Genomic DNA, 19,096 nt, shown 5'->3' with positions numbered 1-19,096 from the left:
CCACAACAATTACCGAATTAGTTTTTATTTCCCTAGAAAGAGAACTGCAAAGCAAATCCTTGATGCTGAAGCTGTTCTGTTTAAGACATCCCCATCCATCAATCCCTAAGACCCCAGGCTGCTCAAGTGTGTCTTGATGCTGCAGATTTGCTTCAATAGTGGGAAATGAGAAATCAATGAACCTGTCTTAGAAAGTTAGTGGATTTCAAACTGTGAATTTTGAAAGGTGAGAAACAATTAAGATACAGGATATTCCCAGTTCAATCTTATGTGAAGTCAGCAGAATAGAAAGGAAAAAAGCAGAACTGAAATCACAGATGCATTATTTAATTTTCAAGAGTGTGCATACATGAATACACAGTAACATTTGCTCAAGTATTTGAAATAAAGCAGCCATTAGCTTGCAAAATAATGTCACTGTACTGATTTCAGAAGACTGCTTCAAATGTGATTTTAATGGAGTGGAAAAAAGGCAAATTGTTATCTTCCCCTGCATTCATCAAGAAAAAACAGCAGAAAAATTTAAATGTCTCAGCCACACAACTTTGCATGCTGCTTTCACCTAAGTATTTAGGTTTATATGGAAGAAGTGCTGAAATAGTAAGGTCAACAAAACAGATCTTATTTTTAAAATACATGGAGTGCAGTTACTTGTTTCTCTAGAAGATGAAATAAGCACTTAAAATCTGCCACACCAGACACCTGTCAAACAAACTGATGTCACTGGTCCAAGGGCACTAACTTCAGTCCTGCCTAGCTGGCAAAACCCTCATTGTCCAGTGGTTTCTCAATCTGTAGTTATCCCAATAATGAGCTGTGACCAAAACATCACAAATCAGCACTATAGACTGAGATCTATCATTGGCTTGCAAAATATGTTTCTATTTCAGCATCCCAATATCAGCCCATTGTTCAGCATTTAGACATTACGTGAGATGTGAAGCACTAAAATGAGAATTCTATTCCTCAGCCCACAGGAATTTCCCAGTACCAGTTCAAACACTGATATTCTGATTAAGCTCCTATACTTCATGTATAATGGAGTATCCAAATCACTAAAAATTGCAGCGGCACTGTTGACTCAGCATCACAATCCTGACATAAGGCAATAAGTTTAATTCATCTTTGAAAAGAGTGAGCAAGTTCAGAGGGTTGGGTTTGGGTTTTGTTCTTTTACTTTTCCTGGTGCTGCTAGAAAGGTCTGTTTAGAGGAAAATAGAAAGCACCATTTCTCAAGTCTCCAGAGGGCTATAGGCTCTTTATATGCCCTGCAGTCATCAGGATTAGTGAAAAGCCAAACAAATCAAACAGAATAATTCTAAATTAATTTATATTTAAAATAACCTGCAGTGTTTCTTAGAAACTTATGTTTGGATGTCATTCCAAGACTGCCCATTGTACCTTGGTATTTTACAGCTTTATCAATTCATTGGATGTCTCCTATCCTGGATTCCTCAGGGCTTAAGTTTTCATGTCCTTTCCTAATGAATCAGAGCTCTAATGCCACTCATGAGTAGAACCGTCCTCCTACCAACCCAATGACAATTTTCTTTGAAATCTATATGCACTCCAGTTCCATAAGGTTATGGCTCAAGTCATTCACCTCTTAGGTTCTGAACCGAAGTCTTTCCAGTAGCATATAAAAAAATGTATTTGTATATACAAAATACAGATATCGATCACTTTCTAAAAATCGTATTGAAATATCCATGGATATTTTAGATTACTTTGTTTAGACCATCTGTGAAGAGCCACTTAACATGTTCATATATCTATATTACAGGTTAGAGAACTCCATGGAAATAAAAATCAGGAAATTTTCCCTGAACGAGTCTGGTGGAGTCCATATTCTGCATTAGGCTGACAACACTAATCATCCAACTCCTGAACATTAATCCAGTGACTGTGAAACTAATAGACTTAATTTTTTTAGCTGGAAGGAGCATAAAGCAGGCATTTTAAATAAGAGGGCACAATTAAAATGTGACCTATGCTCACTGTATTCCTTCAAAATGAAAGCTGGTGATAATTCCCTGCCTTCCCACACCCTGCATGTCTGTTATGCTGGCTGTTCTTAGAATATATCAAGTTACATATTAGGCACCAGCCACTTCAATAAAAGAAGCAAAAAGGGCTACAATCTTTTTTTCCTTATAATACAAGGAAAAGTGGTGTAGGGACTAATGTAGGCACAGAACAAAGCAGCAGACCTGGAAGTCATGAGTGTCTGCTGGCTGCTGCACCTTCAGCCAGAGGGATTTCACTCTGGATCTCTTTGTTCTGAACTTTATAACTCTGCTACATGGAGGCATCTCTGTCCTCATGCACCATCCCAAATACAGCTGCATTTCTGACCATATGTCTCATTAAATCATCATCTAATAACCTGTATGTTAAACTTGTTCTGGGCAATTTCCAATTTTAGTAATTACACTAAACTGTTTAAATTCCCTCAGTACTTCCTTCAGAAACAGTATTCTTAAGTTTTTCAATTACTGAAAATGGTGAGCATCATCTGCATCCCCCAGAGAGTTAAATGTCAATGGTAGTAAATTAATCTGTGAGAATATTCAGAAATTTGGTGAAGGATAAAAAAAAAAGATAAAGCTTAATATAAATGCAAAATTATCAATGCGATGTTATGGGGCTCAAAGATAATAAATGGCAATAGCTTTCACCACAGTTCTTGAAATATGATTTCTGCTTTTGCTTCCTGACAGATAAAATATTCCCTTTCCCTTGTCTTTTAGATGAGCTGGCTTGCAATTATATGGGATTTTGCTCCACCATTGTTTGTGTAGATGTTACCTGTTTTTACTGACATTTAACATGAATCCAACCTCCAGGAAAATAAGTACAATGACAGGAAACTGAAATGAGATTGCCAAAGAACAGTACAAATGCATGTAGCAATTAAGGGGCTGTCACAGATCCTGCTGGCCTGAAAAGGACTGAACAAAGGCAAGGAAGGGGCACAGGCTAAAAGATGTGCAATAGCCAAAGGTAATGACTTTTTTTAATGTCCCCAGAATCCAGAGTATGCGAAGTCTATAGAACAAAACTAATACCTACACAACCCATTCTGCATTTCAATTGTCGCAGCATGCAGAAAATAAGGGAAACCACTGAGGAGCTCAGTAACTATGAAGAAAGTTCTCTTTCTTGCCATATTCTGCTTTATTCTCAAGAAAATAAAAGTTTCTAATGAACCTTAGTCTTTTCTCCCTATTCTATTCTTTTTGTGATATAATCATTACTTTTTTCTGGAAAGCTGTCAGAGACGCTGGCATTGGAAATGATCTTCCCTCCTGTAGTATCTGACTGCCTCAGCAGCAGCCCTAAACTGCAGAGCAGCTCTGTGCTGCCACAGAGCAATATAAGCACGGCCTAAGGGCCCAAGCACTGCAAAAGGAATGCAAAACCCTGCACATTTCTGGCTCAGAGATAGCAACAATATTAGCTTAGTTTTTATGACATTGACAACATATTTAGTCTGGTCATATTTTAAAGAATAACAAAATCACATACTTTGCTGGGACATATACCAACAATCTAATAATTACACTACTCAACACTAATATGAATGCTTTTCAGGGTGGTCCAGCAGACTCAAGAGCTGGGGCTGGATGCCAGTTTTGGCAACTGCCTTCACTTTTTTCTCTCTCTTCCCCTCTCTCTGACTCCAGGGTAATGTGGATGCATCAGCTCACAGATCAAAGCATCTGGCCATCTGTAGACATAAAAGAAGGTGTTTGTCCATTTTGCTTCATGTGCTGGGAACTGTTCACCAATGTCAGAAATCACATTCCCTCCTTGCAGGAATATGGGATGCTAAAGGTTTCCAGTACGTGCTGGCATAAAGGCAAAGGAGTAGCATTTAGTGCCTTCATCTTCCAACATTGCCCTGATAACTTCACCCTCCTCCTTTGAAGTGGCAGCAGAAGAACTGGAGTATGGCCAGATGTGTTTATTTTTATGCTGAGTTTCATGAGTGCATTTAGGTGATGTTTTGTATTGCTTTATGGTGTGGAGGGGATAGTGTTCTTTTTTTGTTTGAGGGGGGAGGTTTCTATTATTTTTTTTAATTAATGAGATGGACTGAGATTTAACTTTAGCTCATTTGAAAGTCAGAATTACAGCTGCAAACTCCTCACTAACAGCAGTCTGGCATACAGATTCATTTCTGTCTCCTAAGGGCTTGCCTTCTCTTGAGTTATAGAAAATGTCCTGCAACAAATCAGCGGAGATTTGAGCCCATTTCACCCATTTGATGCTGGCTTGGCTGGACTTTGCTTAACTTCTCAGATGTAACAGCTAAAAGCAATCAGTGTGGGGGCTGAACAGTGGGCAGGTTAGAGAAAAGCTCTGGAAACAGCATATAGGAACCAGCTATGAAAACAGAACATTAATTTCTCTTTTAAATTAAAGGACAAACTCAGAGCAGAAGTCAAGAGCATCCCAGGACAAAAAAGAAAGATTCTGCTATACTAAAGCTGTTGTCCCAGGAGCCAGGTATCAGGGGCAGTTAGCCCTGTGTCTAACATGCTCCTAACAGATGGGATTGCCCATCCAGCAATTGCTTTGAGCTGAGAGCTAAAGCCAAAAGCCAGTCATCCTGATAAATTAATTCATGATACTGCAGATAGGGTATTTCTGTATTTTCAGTGAAACATACTCATTTCCACACTTCTGCATGATACAAATTGAGGACCGTGAAAAATTAAAAGATAGTAAGAAAATACATCACAGAGCTATAAGATGCCATGATGTAAAGAGAAAGGGTGAACAACATGGAAAACCACTGATAGAAATGGTTTTCCGAGTGGAAAAGAAAAAACAAATTTTGAGAACTCAGGAATTAAGCAAATTGAACAGAGGCCTTATATCCATTGAATTTTCATCACAAAAGCAAAAATAGTCATGAATACTGCAAAAAAAAAGAACCAGTTCTAGCACACAGCAAGCAGAAATTTCTACACAGTCTGATGGAAGAGTGGCTATCCGCAGCCAGGAAATTCAAACCTCTGGTAAGTGGCAGACCAGGAAAAGTGTCGCAACAAGCAATAGGGGAAGCCAGTGGAACACACTGCAAAGCAGGGGAAAAGAAAGCAAATGTGATTGCTGCTGAATCCAGCCAACTGTACTGTAAAATATTTAATGCACAACATACAAAAGGGACAATTTTATTCAGAGCGATTGTCAAAGTGATGAATGACAAAGGCAAGGCATAGCCTTGGAAATAAAAGTCATCCTTACGGAAATTTCTTGGGGACAGATCCATCCTCCAGTCTTTAGAAAAGCCATTTGGAACACAAGACCATGCAAACCTGTTAACTAGCACTTCACAAAAACTATTCCATTCCTACTGCACAGATATTCAGAGACACAGAGTTACAGGAGCAGGCTGACTTGATGGCAGAGCACAGTGCAGCTGGGACCAACAAATAATGCTTTGAAGGAGGTTCCAAAGTCATCCTGTGTTTATCAGCACATCATGCTTCTTGCCTCAGCAAATGGAGGCACAAAAACCTTTAGAGAGAAATGTTTTACCAGGTAGGATGCATCCCAGTTGCAGTGGGCTATAACAAATTAAACTTCTACTGCTCCATTCCTGGGAGCATCAACAGAGTACGAATGTGCAATTATTGGATGTAACAGCACACTTATCTACTACCATGGCAAATCACCACCTCTTATCCTCTCAAATCAACAGGCCCTTACTTCTCTTGTGCTTTTATAATCCTTGCCCCAAAGACTGTTTGCACAATTTGAGTAAAATGGAAGCTTTACTCATACAAGATATGAAAATGTTCAGCTGGTTATAAAGCCTCTGAAGATAGTAATAAAAACACTGAGCAGATGTACAAATGTATCTTGGGATGAGTACATTACAAAATCCATTATGTATTCTGAAACACTATTTACTCCTTCAGGAATGTGCCAAATAAAAGCTGCAAGACACCTAAATAAACAAAGTATAGTGTAAAAATGTCTCTGTACATTTTTAGCCAAACAATGTTTTGAAACAGTTTATATTCTAGCCAAGCATTCTAATGCTTAACGAGAAGAGCAAGCCGCCTTCTTCTTCACACAACACATTCCCTGGAAAAATCAAAGGGTCTGTGTAATGCAGCAGCGTGGAGAAACAGATTATTACAGTATTCTGAAACAGTAGACAAAATGAATATGTATATTTAGATAAACTATTATTATTCCTTGTCAAATGTCAATCCTGTTCACTACATATAAAGTTACAGTTTTTACTTTGCCAGACAACCATTTAATTAATGCATATTCACTCCTAAAGTTTTCAAAAACCCAGGATTGTCACTTTCTTGTCCTTAAAAGCAACAAGGAAGTAGGGGTGGCATCCTGATTGACAGAGGCACGTCAGGTCAAAAATTCTCTTAATATTGTACCTGAGATGGTGTTCAGTGACAAACATGCCCTGCTCACATTTGTCAAAAGGCAAGCCCAGCTCAGAGTAGCTAAGCAACAGCTGCTGGATCAGGAGAGGCGAAGAGCAGGGCTTTCTAGAGGAAATACTCCACATTTCCACGCAGCCTGGATCTGACATCTGGTTGCCATGGTGATGAGGATGTGTTAGAAACACACAGATTAGATCCACAGCCAGAGACAGACTAGAACACAGCAAAGATAAAGCATGCTGCACATCTTGCATGGCCATGCCAACGTTTCCAAAAGGCTTGCTGTTAAAGACAGAGGTTTGAGAGGGAAAAAAAAAAAAAAAATCCGTGAAGCTAAAGCCCTTTTCAAGAACAAAGCAGCAGCCTGAGTAAATTCTGGGAATCGTATTTGAGGCAGAATTTAAGCAAAACCAGATGGAAGCAGCAGAGAAGTCTGTACATCTCTGTCCAACAGGCAACAAGAGTTAAAACAAAGAAATATGGGAAGATAGGACATTTTCTGCAACCTTGATTAAATCTGTTGGACTAAGAAAGCTCCTTTCAAATTAAACAATGTCCAGTGTTAGGAAGACAGTGAAAACACTGTCCTAGAGACCTTAAAAAGTGAAGACAAACAATCCAGGGGAAGGATTTCAAAACATAAATATAGTGGTCCAGGACAGTATGTGACCATGAGTATTTAAATAAAAGCTCCAGGATGTTGAATGCTCAGAAGCAAGGTCCATAAAATCATATACAACAGTGACAGACAAGATTTTATTTCTTCATTTCACACCTTACAGGAAAATGGTTTTGCATATGTGCTAGCTGCAGATTATAATCTTTCTGCATCACTTGAGAAATGATTTCTTTTGGGTCTAATATTCTAGAAAATAGGTAATCTCAATTTTGGCAGCCAGTTGGAAGGCATTGATAGGAAAGTATGACTGAATGATATTCATAGCTCTTTTTAAGTATCAAATTGAAAAAACCTTACTTAATCAAAAAATGGTTGTGGTTCATCAAATTTCAATATCTTTTAGAGAAGGCACTATTACATGCAGCAGATTTTTTTTCCTATGCAAGCAAAACTTTTGATTAGAGTCTGCATTTATTGACTTGTAGAGCATAAACTCATTTTTAACATGCAGTGAGCATCATGCAATGGAAATGCCATTTGACACAGGTAATATTCTTTACCAGTCTCTAAATTGTTCAAGCAAAACTTAAATAATATTTGTGAAGTCTAAGGCAAAGATCTCCTTTTGCAATGCTTTCAGCATTCAAGAAGTAAATAAGGTAAGCAGAAAAACACAGGCTACACCTGATGTCTTTTCTATGAAAGACACTGAGGTCAGAATTATTCACAGTTGTCTTCTATTCATATTGTTTGTAAGTAATTTTAAAAATATTGGTGATTATAAAGGTAGAAAGAAGCAAAGGATGGAAACAATTGGAAGAAAATATCTTGCAATAGAATAAGAGATAAAGGTTTTAAATTAAAAGATGGTAGGTTCAGAGTAGATATAAGGAAGAAATTGTTTGTTATGAGGTTGTGAGGCACTGGAACAGGTCACCCAGAGTTGGTTGCTGTCCCCTCCCTGGAGCCACTCCAGGTCAGGCTCTGAGCACCACAATCAAAGTGAAGAAGTCCCTGCTCTTTGCAGGGGAATTAGAGTAGATGACCCTTAAAGATCTCTTCCAACCCAATCTACTCCACAGTCAATCCACAAAACAATAAAATAACACACAAATAATTGATTGCCAACTTTCCACAGCAGTAATAACAATAATCCTAGCAGAAAGCTTTTAAACAAGAGTCATCTTGTCCTCAAAATAAGTGAAGTCCAAATACGCCTTAAGAGCTGTAAGATACTTTTTAATCACTTATTTTTATAAATCCATTCTTACACAGAGTGATCATGGTTACAGAGTCAAAATGGTTGTCAATATTTGAATGTATTCCAAATGCACTGACATGGAATTAGTATTAGTGTGGTATTAATTTAAGGAAAAATTAATTTAGACTATTATTAATGAAGACTTCTTTATCTTTTTACTTATTATTGAACTTTAAAGTGTACTTTATGGTCGTGAACCAATTTTTAAAAACTGGATGGATTAAAATGGATTTTACAGCTTGATTTACACAGTTTGAGACTCTCAGCAACATATTGTGTGCCTTATGTTTGTTAGTTGAGTTGACATAAACCATATCTCCTGTTGACAGAAACGCTTGAAAATATTCATGGACTTCAGCATCCATCAGTGAAAAACTCTGCAGTTATGGAAAGCACTGATAAAATTGCTTCCTGTGCTTCAAAAACTCCACAACTGCAGTTCTATCACAGTATCAGGATGAGAAAAACAGATGGAAGGCAGTTAAGACATACTTTTCTCTAAGTTAAAATTTATATTATTGCTTTTAGTTTTCAAAGCAGAAGATTAACTTCAGGCTGTATAATTGATCATCACATTTTATTTTCTGTCTTGATTCGGTCTACTCTGTCACTAAAGACAAAGCACTATCTTCACTAAGGCTTCTACTTCATTCTCTAAATATATCAGGATAAATACCTGGCAATCTGTAATCCAGTGGAATATATTTCTTTTGGGCTTTGTTTTGTTTGGTTGGTTTTTTTCTTCTTTTAATCTCAATTGAAAAAAGGATTTGGAGCAAATAATTTTCACCTGATCATGCACAAACTGTTCTCTTTCCTGTAACATACGTGTATTTTGTAACTTAACAGAGAACCAGGCCTGACAATGGCAAAATGCAGAAGCAATTTACTAAGGCACCTGGCAGTTTATGATAGCAGAGATTTTATAAACTCACCAACCACTGGGCTGCTGATAGGTATTGACCAAAGACAGCCAATCTGATAAGGAAAATCCTCCCTTAGTGCCAAAACTGCAACTAGCAGAATTTACAGACCACAGTCTAATATCAGGGGCAGGAAGGAGGGAACTCTTAAGGCTCCTCCCCTCTCAAATACATTATGGTATGGAATAAAATTTCATCACAAAATTCACAAAAACATGACAGTGAACTCAAAATATAATTCTAAATCAAGTGGCAGTACTATGAAATATAACTTGCTAGATGATGTGAAAATTCACTCTTTTATATTGCTAGACATAGATGAAATGTCAGAAATACTTGTAGGTAAATGCTGAGAAATGCATTCAGTATAAATTATGTCAAAATTAAAAAGAAATCAGTGTAAGCACTGGGTGGAAAGTTCACCTAACTTCCTGAATTCATATAAGGAAAATACTGAAACATTGTTCATTAGTATAAACCTCCTTCTCTAGTATCATGAAAGCAGGTGAGTAACTTTCCAGACCCAATACTTTTGGATAAATGCTTTAAAATTTAATTTAAAAAATTAGTGCTTTATTTTTATATATTATTATTAGATTCACGAATTGATTCTAACATATTTTCTTCACCAAAAAGACATGGATGAAAGATAATTATTGTAGACTTCACAAGTTGATGTGGTCTCTTTGTGCATTGCCCACTGCGTCTTGCTTTTCCTCACACCAATCAACATTTCACCCTGGGCACTTCAAAGACAGAAATCAATTCCTTTCACAAAGCTCCACCGCAGGAGTGGACGTTTCCATGTTCAAACTAATTTGAAAAGACATCACTGTAAATCAGCCTGGGAAGAAAAACTTCCAAAAGTGAGTCTGTTCAGAGCAAGTCTGTCCATTTGTACCAGCATGGTGCTGCCTCTGAATGGCATTTAAGGGTTTTTGTGATGGCCACCCCAGGGCTTTCCTAGGAGTGAAGGGCAAAAAGCCCAAGCTGAAAGATGCAGATGTCACAGAATTCTGAAGCACAGGCTTCCATCTCCCCGCGCAGAGCACAGAAGTTGATTTTCAGGACCATGAAAATGTAACTCTGTGTGTGATGGTGGCGCTTGGGGCTGTGCTGGAGAGACCAGACTGCTGAGCCAGCCCTGAAATGCTTCAATAGTCACAGAGCTTAAAGAGAGAAGCTGTGCCTCAGGCTGTACAATGGAATCTCGCTGGAAACAAGCTCTGGGAAAACAGGCAAGCACTAAAATACTGGTTACAATATCAGCCTGGCTCTCAGAAGTGATCTGTGTGCTGTACAAACAAAAGGCAGAGCAGAGCTGTGATCTGACTATCTCTGCATGGGCAGGAAAAGAGACATTAACCTTGTACTACAGCTTAAATTAAAATTCTTCTGATGCAGAACTGTGGTCACAAAGCTATCTTGTGTCCATAATATTTCCTGAAATACTTCAGTGAATCACACATATATGTCAACATCCTTTGGTGTGAGAACAGACTGCACCGTTCTCCACCACACAGGAGATACATATATACACATATAGATAATTTTTTTTTTCATTTATGTCTCTATACATATGTCTTTTCCTCAGACATTCACTAGTGATGAAAACAAAAATTCACTTCAAATAAATGAGTATTTAAAATTGGAAAATCTGGAGTTTTTTTCCAGTAGTTAAGTTTGGACTCTTTGCTCAATGACTTTTAATAAGTACAAAAAATTCAGTGGATAACTAAGTCTTGCAAAGCTGTAGAATGCACTAAATTTCACTGTCAGCTGTATTAATGGGATGAAGGTTTATCCCCTAGGAAGTGTTTCTCCATTATAAAACTGAGCAAGTAAAATAAGATTATATATTCAGTAAACGAGAAATGACAACAAAGGAAAAACCTCCCATTACTTTAAATCAACTTACATAAGCCTACTTCCCTTCTATTGCCAAGATAAATTGTTTCACTTTATTCTTTTTTTTTTTTTTTTTAAGGCAAAATCAAACATACTTCTCAAGATGCATCTGATCTGATCCAAACAAAGGAATTATCCTTTCTCCAATCTACCTTTATTGGCACTTGTCTGTCTCATCCACCATATCTCAGAGATACTGTCCAGGGCTGCAAGATATAGCCACATATGCTCACCTTACTCTACTTCTGTCAAAATACCCAATGAGCAAAGTCCAGCTTGGCTCATTCTACAAGGCATTTTTATTTTTAAAAACATTTAGAAAGGCTGTCCTTGGGTGTGTAATATTTTAGTCCAAAATATCAATCTTAGACCAAATATGGAGGCGAAGACATTGTAAGATTTTATGAAATACAAGGGGGTTAGAAAAAATAATAATTTTATACATGAAAAAGTCTCTCTTCAGTTCTAAATTTCTTACCGTGAAGAAGCTGTTACACTGAGAAATGGAGTTTAAAAGGCAAGGACAAGTGCTTGCATCCTAATATTTTTGAATCATTGAAAATAAGAGAACCTGGGCTCTTCCCCTTTCTACACACATAAAGCCTACCTTGTCATACAAACAAAGACCAACTGCAAATTCTCAAATCCAGGAGCTGTTTTCAGCCAATGCCAAGACAATGGATTTCCCCTGGTGTTTCCTGGATTTGATGCAAAGCTGCTGTAAGTGGATGAGATCCTGCTGTGTGTCACCTCTGGTACTGTGCTGCTCTAGGCTTTGCTTTTCAACAGGTGCCATAACTGAGAACTGTGTCACCAGGACACGCTGAGCCTCACCTTGGCTTTGGTTTTCATCTACATTCCTCTGAAAACCACATTTATCCAAGTATTCATAAGGCTCTTCCATGGAAAAACTGATGAGTGAAAACTCAATAGCAGAAAATATGTCATTGCTGTCCACAAGTAGGAATAAATATGAGGTGACAGATTTAGGAAAAAAAACCCCAAAAACTGGAGTAGGTTCTTCATCCCAGATACAGCACATATTTTGGACAAAGAATATGGGATCTTGGTTACCTATATTCTCATGCTAACAAAAGGTAAAATGCTAGCCTATTTTTTCTTTTATACACTGTCAATATCTGCAACATCAGTTTTGAGTCTTCTTTTATCATTTCCTTGCGTACATAAATCCATCCTAGAATCTTATTCTCCCCAGTGGCAATGCTAACACCAAGCTTCCCATGGATGGTTGCCAGAAAGCCTGGCCCACATTCCAAGTGCTACTTTTTAATTATATGTCACGTTCCTGGAGTCTTCTAAATATACTACTGTCATCTCAGAAAGTAATAAATCAAATTTTGAAGCCATACCAATTTTAAATTACTAATCATTTCTTCATTAGCACTAAAGTTGTCTACAATAGCTGTTTAAAATATACTGATGGATATATAGAAAGTTGTATCTGAGTATCTTAAGAATGTGTAGCTGGAAGTGTACCTGCAAGATATGTCCAAGAAAGCAGCAAGTCCCAGATAATTTCCATTCTAAATTAATAGGAAGACATAAAAAATAAGACCTATGAGAACTCATTTTGTGCCTCTATTGTAAACAGTATAAACTTTTTAAATAAAAGATCCCAGCAGTTGAATGAAATAGTGCCTTATTTACACCTAGACTCTGCCTTTGCATAGCCCAAACCAGATTCAGATTGATTCTGTACTTCCAAAAATTAAACTTTCCTTCTAACAGGAAAAGCATGCCTTCATTCTTCATTTCTTTTTCCTCTATGAGTATTTTTATATAACTAATTCACTAGGAAACTTTTCCCTGCTTTCCTTCAGAAATCTATACACAGTTGATAATTGCAAAATTTGTGGATGAAAGAACTACTGCTTGCCAGGACTGTTATCACAAAATGTCGTAATTAATTAATTATTAATTGTTTAAAAAGATACTGCCTTGCAAATCCTGTGGCTATGGGCAATGAGCCTATAGGTAATGAGCACACTTTGTGTTCAAAGAGAAAAAATAGAATGCAGTGACAGACATAGATTTGATATTTATCATATTCTCATTGCCTTGATTTCCCCATAAATGTAATGAAATTTATGTTTGCTCTTTATTTTCCAAACTTGAAGGTGTCCTTAGAATGAGAATTATTTACTCCTGCTGTTGCCATCAATGTTTTTAAGCTTTTCTATGAAGAGGCTGAAAGAGCCAGAAGATAAATGAAGAATAGCAATATGTTTATGTGCCAAGGTTTTTAAGCCAAACTCATTTAGTGCCCAGTTTAGGGATTGTGCACTTCAGTGATTCCACAGCTGGGCAGCATCACTGTGATTGTGGAAGTTGACCAGGCCAAAACTTTTCCCAAAGCTTCACTGAGCCCACAGTTGTGCAATTTGCAAATTAATGGAACCTGATTTCAGCCACAGGATTTTTACAATCTTTGGCAACCAGATTATTGAGCCTGGTATTAGTAATTAACTACAGAACAACTAATTAAGCCTTTAATCATCTCTTGAATAAGCTAAATTAACTGAGCTCCTGTGGTCTCAGTCCATGGCACATTTGTCAATTCTTTGATGAGTCCTGTGACTCCTCTCTGAACCCATTGCAAATTATCAATATCTGTACACCTAAAAAAACCAAAATTAAGGAAAAAGTTTAGAATCAGCTTACAAATAGGGTTCTTTTTTTTCCATGTTGACTCAAGAACCCTGTGTTTAACTATTCAGTGATCACACTTGTCTGTTTCCAACTGTGAGTTCTGGCTGTGGCTCTCCCTAGTAATTCAATAAAATAAAACATAACCTGGAAATGAACAACAGGCCCTTCATAGAGAAATGGTATTCTGCAGACACTTGGTTGTAAACCTATCAATATCTTCTGCTTGTACCCTCAGGTTAGGATTAAATTAACTTGTTATCACCCCTCTGCATTACAGAACGGGGCAACAACAAATTTTAAGTATATAGTTCTCTGCTTGGTAAGAGGACCATTTCCAGACATCGACAGGCTCCAAACAAGATTATTATGTTCATGTGTAAGGAAAATGCCAGTAACAAACCAGATTTCTGCTGTTGGAATACATTTAAATTATTAAAAAATGAGCTTTATTCTGCAGCTGCATAAAGTGACAATTTTGGATGGTCTGAATTACACAAAGTAGAAACAGGAATCATCACAGAACTCCATCTTGCCCATAGCTACAGAAAATCCCTGTATGAGAGGCCAAGCCAAGATGTAGCCAGTCCTTTGGCCTTTAACTAAGAGTAATCAGCATATAAAATGCATTCAATACCTAACATGAGCACATATCACATACCTGAAGGTTCTTTAGTTCTACTGCTCTCACTAAATACTCAGGATAATTTCCCTCTCCAGAAAAGCAAATTGTCTGACCTCTATATCCTTCCTTTTCTTTTTCCTCCTAAGCAATTCTGGAATGAATTAATTTATAGACAGACTTGATGAAATAACTATTAGCACTTGCACAAAACGAGTCATTTGGTATCTTTAGAAGCTTTAAGCATTTTCCAAGTCTTTTCAAAATATCCTGCATTAATCATTTCACAACCTTTCAAATACTCTCTAGGAAGATTTATTTTTCATCCCTGGTTTAAGACTATTGTAGGAGTTTTGGCTTCTCAGGATTCTCAAGTCAGAATCCTAACTTTGAAAAGGAGCTGCCATATCCACTGCTTCTCTTACCAGACCAACTTAGCTGAATTATTTCGCCTTATTACACAATATCCTTGCATGAATTACCACAATTGCTAGCCTGGAATGTATTAAGCAGAAAGCATTTAATGTCCTTTTAGATGTCTTTTAGTATAGTTAAAACACAGAAGAGGAACCAGATAAGGAGATTAGGCAGCTTTCACAGACCAATGACAAATATAATGTAGATATTGTTAGGAAACTTTGGCACTTCCCTTCTAATTTTTTCTTTTATTACTGGCTTGAGAAAAATAAATAGATAGGTGCTGCATAAACACTGCAAAAATACAAATTCCTGCTGTCTGATTAAAGGAAAGTGGCAAAAGGAAAATGAGTAAATGTACATCTGAGTTTAGTTTACATTCCAAGTTTTTAGACCAAAGTCCATCACTTCTAACACCTAATGTTGCTGTTTGTACAATGTGCACTTACATCAAATAGGGAAGCAGAAATTATTGCTTCTAAATACTATCTGCAAAATCAGAGCAGAGTTTGTGTTTACTGCTAGAAATATTCTCAGAAGTTTGAAAGCATAAATCTAATAAGGTATTTCCCTCTACCTATCCTGTATCTTTCAAAGACAATTCTAAATCTCAGAAAGGATAGAATTAAACTGGTGACAATGTACACCCTGTTCAAATGATTTGAAGATTCTGGAAAATTATTCACTGGAATAAACATATTCTGCCATACTCTATGACAGAACTCATGCAAACCTCATATGCAAACCATTAACCTCATTAAACTGCTAAACTGCCACAAAACAAAAGATATTACAAAACTGTCACACTTAAAACATTCTTCCATAGAAAATTTCAGTATTATTGCCAACTGGAAAACACAGATAATACACAGTTAATCAACAGCTTCACTTTTAAGCAAGGGTGTGCTTTGGTCAGGCCAGTGGAATGATGGAATAAAGCAGCTCTTTTCTTACCCTTGTTGTACATGTTGGTGGGTACTTGGACATCACTCAGGCTGATGTTCACAGGCAAGTTGTTGAAGTGGTCGTTTGGCACCAGGATGAACTCCTTCCCCAGCTCCAGATAGTTCCCTTCCTCATCTCGTTCATTTATGAGCACAGCATTGAAGTACTCATACTGCAACAGAAACCCACATTCCCTGTTCAGAACGCACATTCAGCATCAAAATGAGGTTTGAATGGTTTAGTACATCTATCAATTCACTGATTAACATCTCCTGCTAGAACAAGAAGTTTTTATCCTCTCTCAGATTCCCTCTGTACTCTTTGTACAGGTACATTTATGAAAACAGATTTATTGGTACATCTCAAGAAAACCCCATATTGTTTCAGTTCTCTGGCTGCCCTGAAAATGTTAAGGGCAGTCCAAGAAAAGCTCTAATCATAAACAATATTTGTACTATTTTTAATACAAAGCTTTCTAAATTTAAATATTTTTCTGGATGATTACTTATTTATGAGTTCTGTTTAGCTTACTTCCATGAGATCAAGAACTGCTGTCAGTGCTGAACTTAGTCCCTGACAAATTAAAAGTGTTTTTACTTCTCAGGAGTATTAACTACAGCTGTAGATGTGTACTCAATGTGTACTGACTGACATTTCCTAAAATTATTTGCTTTATACTGAATTTTAGGAATGTACATCATAGCTGGCCTTCTAAAATATGCATACTTTAATCTGGATATATAAACTTAATTGTGACTTATTTTGAACAAGAAATAATTGTCTGCCTGTTAAAGATTCCGGAAGACTATTTGGCCTATTTTGTACAGAACTATAACCAGACAAGCAAAAGCAATTTAGATAAAATTATTGATATCTTCATGACCTAGTTTAAAATTTTACTAAGCTTTGAAAGCAACAAACAGTACAGTCTATTTTTTAACCTCTTAAATACACTAACCCTTGGCAACACTTTGTGATGTGCTTCCTAATTGGAGGAGGCCAAAGTTTAGTGTCTTTGAAGACTCACATCAATTAAAATATGAGTTCCTACCCTAATATCCATTTGAGGGTAAATGCATATAATATTTAAACATAAATCTATGTTTATTTGATGATAAAGAACTCTGCACTATAATATGCAGCAATATACTGTTCTTCTTGAACTGAACTTAAGATATGAACCATGGAATAATTTCTACAAAAATTCATATATGGACTTGGTAATTTCAAGGATGTAAATTCTATTTGCCCATGGCTTTTATAATACTTTGTAAATGGAATGAAAAATGGAAAAATTTCAAATAAGGATGTCAGAATGTACTTGAAATAAACTCTAAACAAGCATTATTTAATTTCATTCCATGGATTATTCCCTTTTCCAAAGAAGTTAATTACTAGGCAACCTCTTTCATCAAGTTCTGTAAGTGGCAAGGCTAGCCATCTACTAAAATCTGCTATATAAAAAAAAATGGAAAAAAGAAACCATTTATTTTACAATTAAGGATATTCAGGACTGATTGTTTCTTCAGTTGATTTAGTATTCATTGATTTATTGGTCTGAGTCTGTATTTTCTCTTCTCAATTCTACCAGTGAATACACAATAATATGATTTATGTTTGGGGGTTTATTTTAAAGCAAATTGTAGCATAGAGTAGTCCTCATATTATTGCAGATTATTAATACTTTCCTGCTTAGTTTGGGTTTTTTTCTGGGTGATTGGGGTGGGGTTGAGGGGGCTTGTCCTTGGCTTGTTGAGGGTTTTTTTGCAAGTGTGGAGCCTACAAAAATAGCATATTTAAGACAGTCCTGCAAGTTCTGAGGATTATTCATTAATGTATGCAGCTCAAAAATAGTACTGAAAAGGATGAGCATTTAAGCAGAGCTGTTGTACAATGGCTTCTTTTGGGCTCTTCCTTTCCAAGGAAATTATTGAGTGTGACAGCTGAAAGGTGATAGAAAGAATATTAAAAATTGAAGAAAAAATATGAAAGTAAATCCATCTGGCATTCTGACACTGCATTTGAGATAAAGCCCAAGGGAAAGAGGATAAAGTCCTGTTTGCTGACAACACAAATACTCTAGCTAAGCTCTTAGAGAAAATGACTTCAATTTAATCTTGTCAATGGAGGTCAGTCTTTGATATAACCTTAACTAGGTGAGCTCTGAGTGCACACAATATAACACACAAGAAAGTTATTAGTCTAATAAATAACAAGGTAATTATCCAGGTTAGGCGCAGACTCAGCTCTACTGTGACTTGTCCAAGAGATGAGTTTACTCCAACCTTACCTAGAGACCTGATGGTGAGTGAGGAAATCCCCTTCATGCCAGCTGTTACACAAACCATTAGAACTAAAAATCAACTTTTAGACTTTAGTGCATTTAGATTTGCTCAAGTAAATACCTTGAGGCTTTTTGCTTGTACATTCCTCTGCAGTATCTGCATCATTCTGCATGTTTGATTTGACATTTGGAAAGCCCGCACTGTATCATAATAAGAAAAGGCAAATTGAAATCTCAGTTTTCAGTTTTATCCCTGTAAAGTTTTCCTAGTGCAAGCCAATATGAAGGGATCAGTGCAGAACAAGCACTGCACTATTCTGCCCCAGCAGGGCACTGACCATGTTTGAGACACCCCAAATAATCCTAAAAATCCATTCTGCAGAACCCTGGGCTGCTCTGCCATGCCCTGTAATCACAGGAGACAGAGACTTACGGGGCTGTTACAGAGCTGATCACAACTCTGCTTTACAGCATCACTCATGCTGACAGGCAGAACAAGTTTGTTTTAAAACAAAGATTCCTTCAGCCGCAATGGAAACACATGTGCTGTGTGCTCACTTAGGATGGCTGCCAAAGATTTATGTTAATTATGACAAAAATTAATTTGCTCAAAATATAAAATAGAAAAACCAGGGAAGTGCAAAGTTTGTGTCCTGCAATGAGAACCACAGGAGTAGGTTGGAGGCGAGAAGTGATCTGCAAGGTAAGAAGGAAACATCTTCAAAGTTCTCTATTCCAGCTTGGCCACTTATTTTGGCACGATGTCACAGCTAAACAAGCACCTTGACAACAATGGATACTTGTCTGAAACAAAACTTCAGTAATTCAGGCGCAGTATGAAAATATTGCACAAATCTCCCATAATTGCAGTATTCCACAAGACTGATATTCTATACTGCCTTTTACATTTATTATTTTGTAAATAGATATCCAGCTATGCCTAAATATTTTATCAAGTATTTGTCAACATTGTAAACAGCATCTTTATTTAAACATAAATGTTTACTACTGAACTTGAATGA

The 19,096-nt window shown here is 36.9% G+C and overlaps 1 protein-coding gene across 1 annotated transcript in view; it reads right to left on the bottom strand.

Annotated features, from left to right (window-relative positions):
• CACNA2D3 (calcium voltage-gated channel auxiliary subunit alpha2delta 3) overlaps window positions 1-19,096 on the bottom strand; it is a 382,512-nt gene that overhangs the window by 213,725 nt on the left and 149,691 nt on the right. The window contains exon 5 of the mRNA XM_058812839.1: window positions 15,800-15,962. Within this exon, the coding sequence (XP_058668822.1) occupies window positions 15,800-15,962 (163 nt within the window). The remainder of the gene's footprint in view (window positions 1-15,799; window positions 15,963-19,096) is intronic.

This window comes from Ammospiza caudacuta, chromosome 12 (assembly GCF_027887145.1).
Source record: "Ammospiza caudacuta isolate bAmmCau1 chromosome 12, bAmmCau1.pri, whole genome shotgun sequence".
NCBI lineage: Eukaryota > Metazoa > Chordata > Aves > Passeriformes > Passerellidae > Ammospiza > Ammospiza caudacuta.
This window is presented reverse-complemented; position numbering and strand designations above follow the sequence as displayed.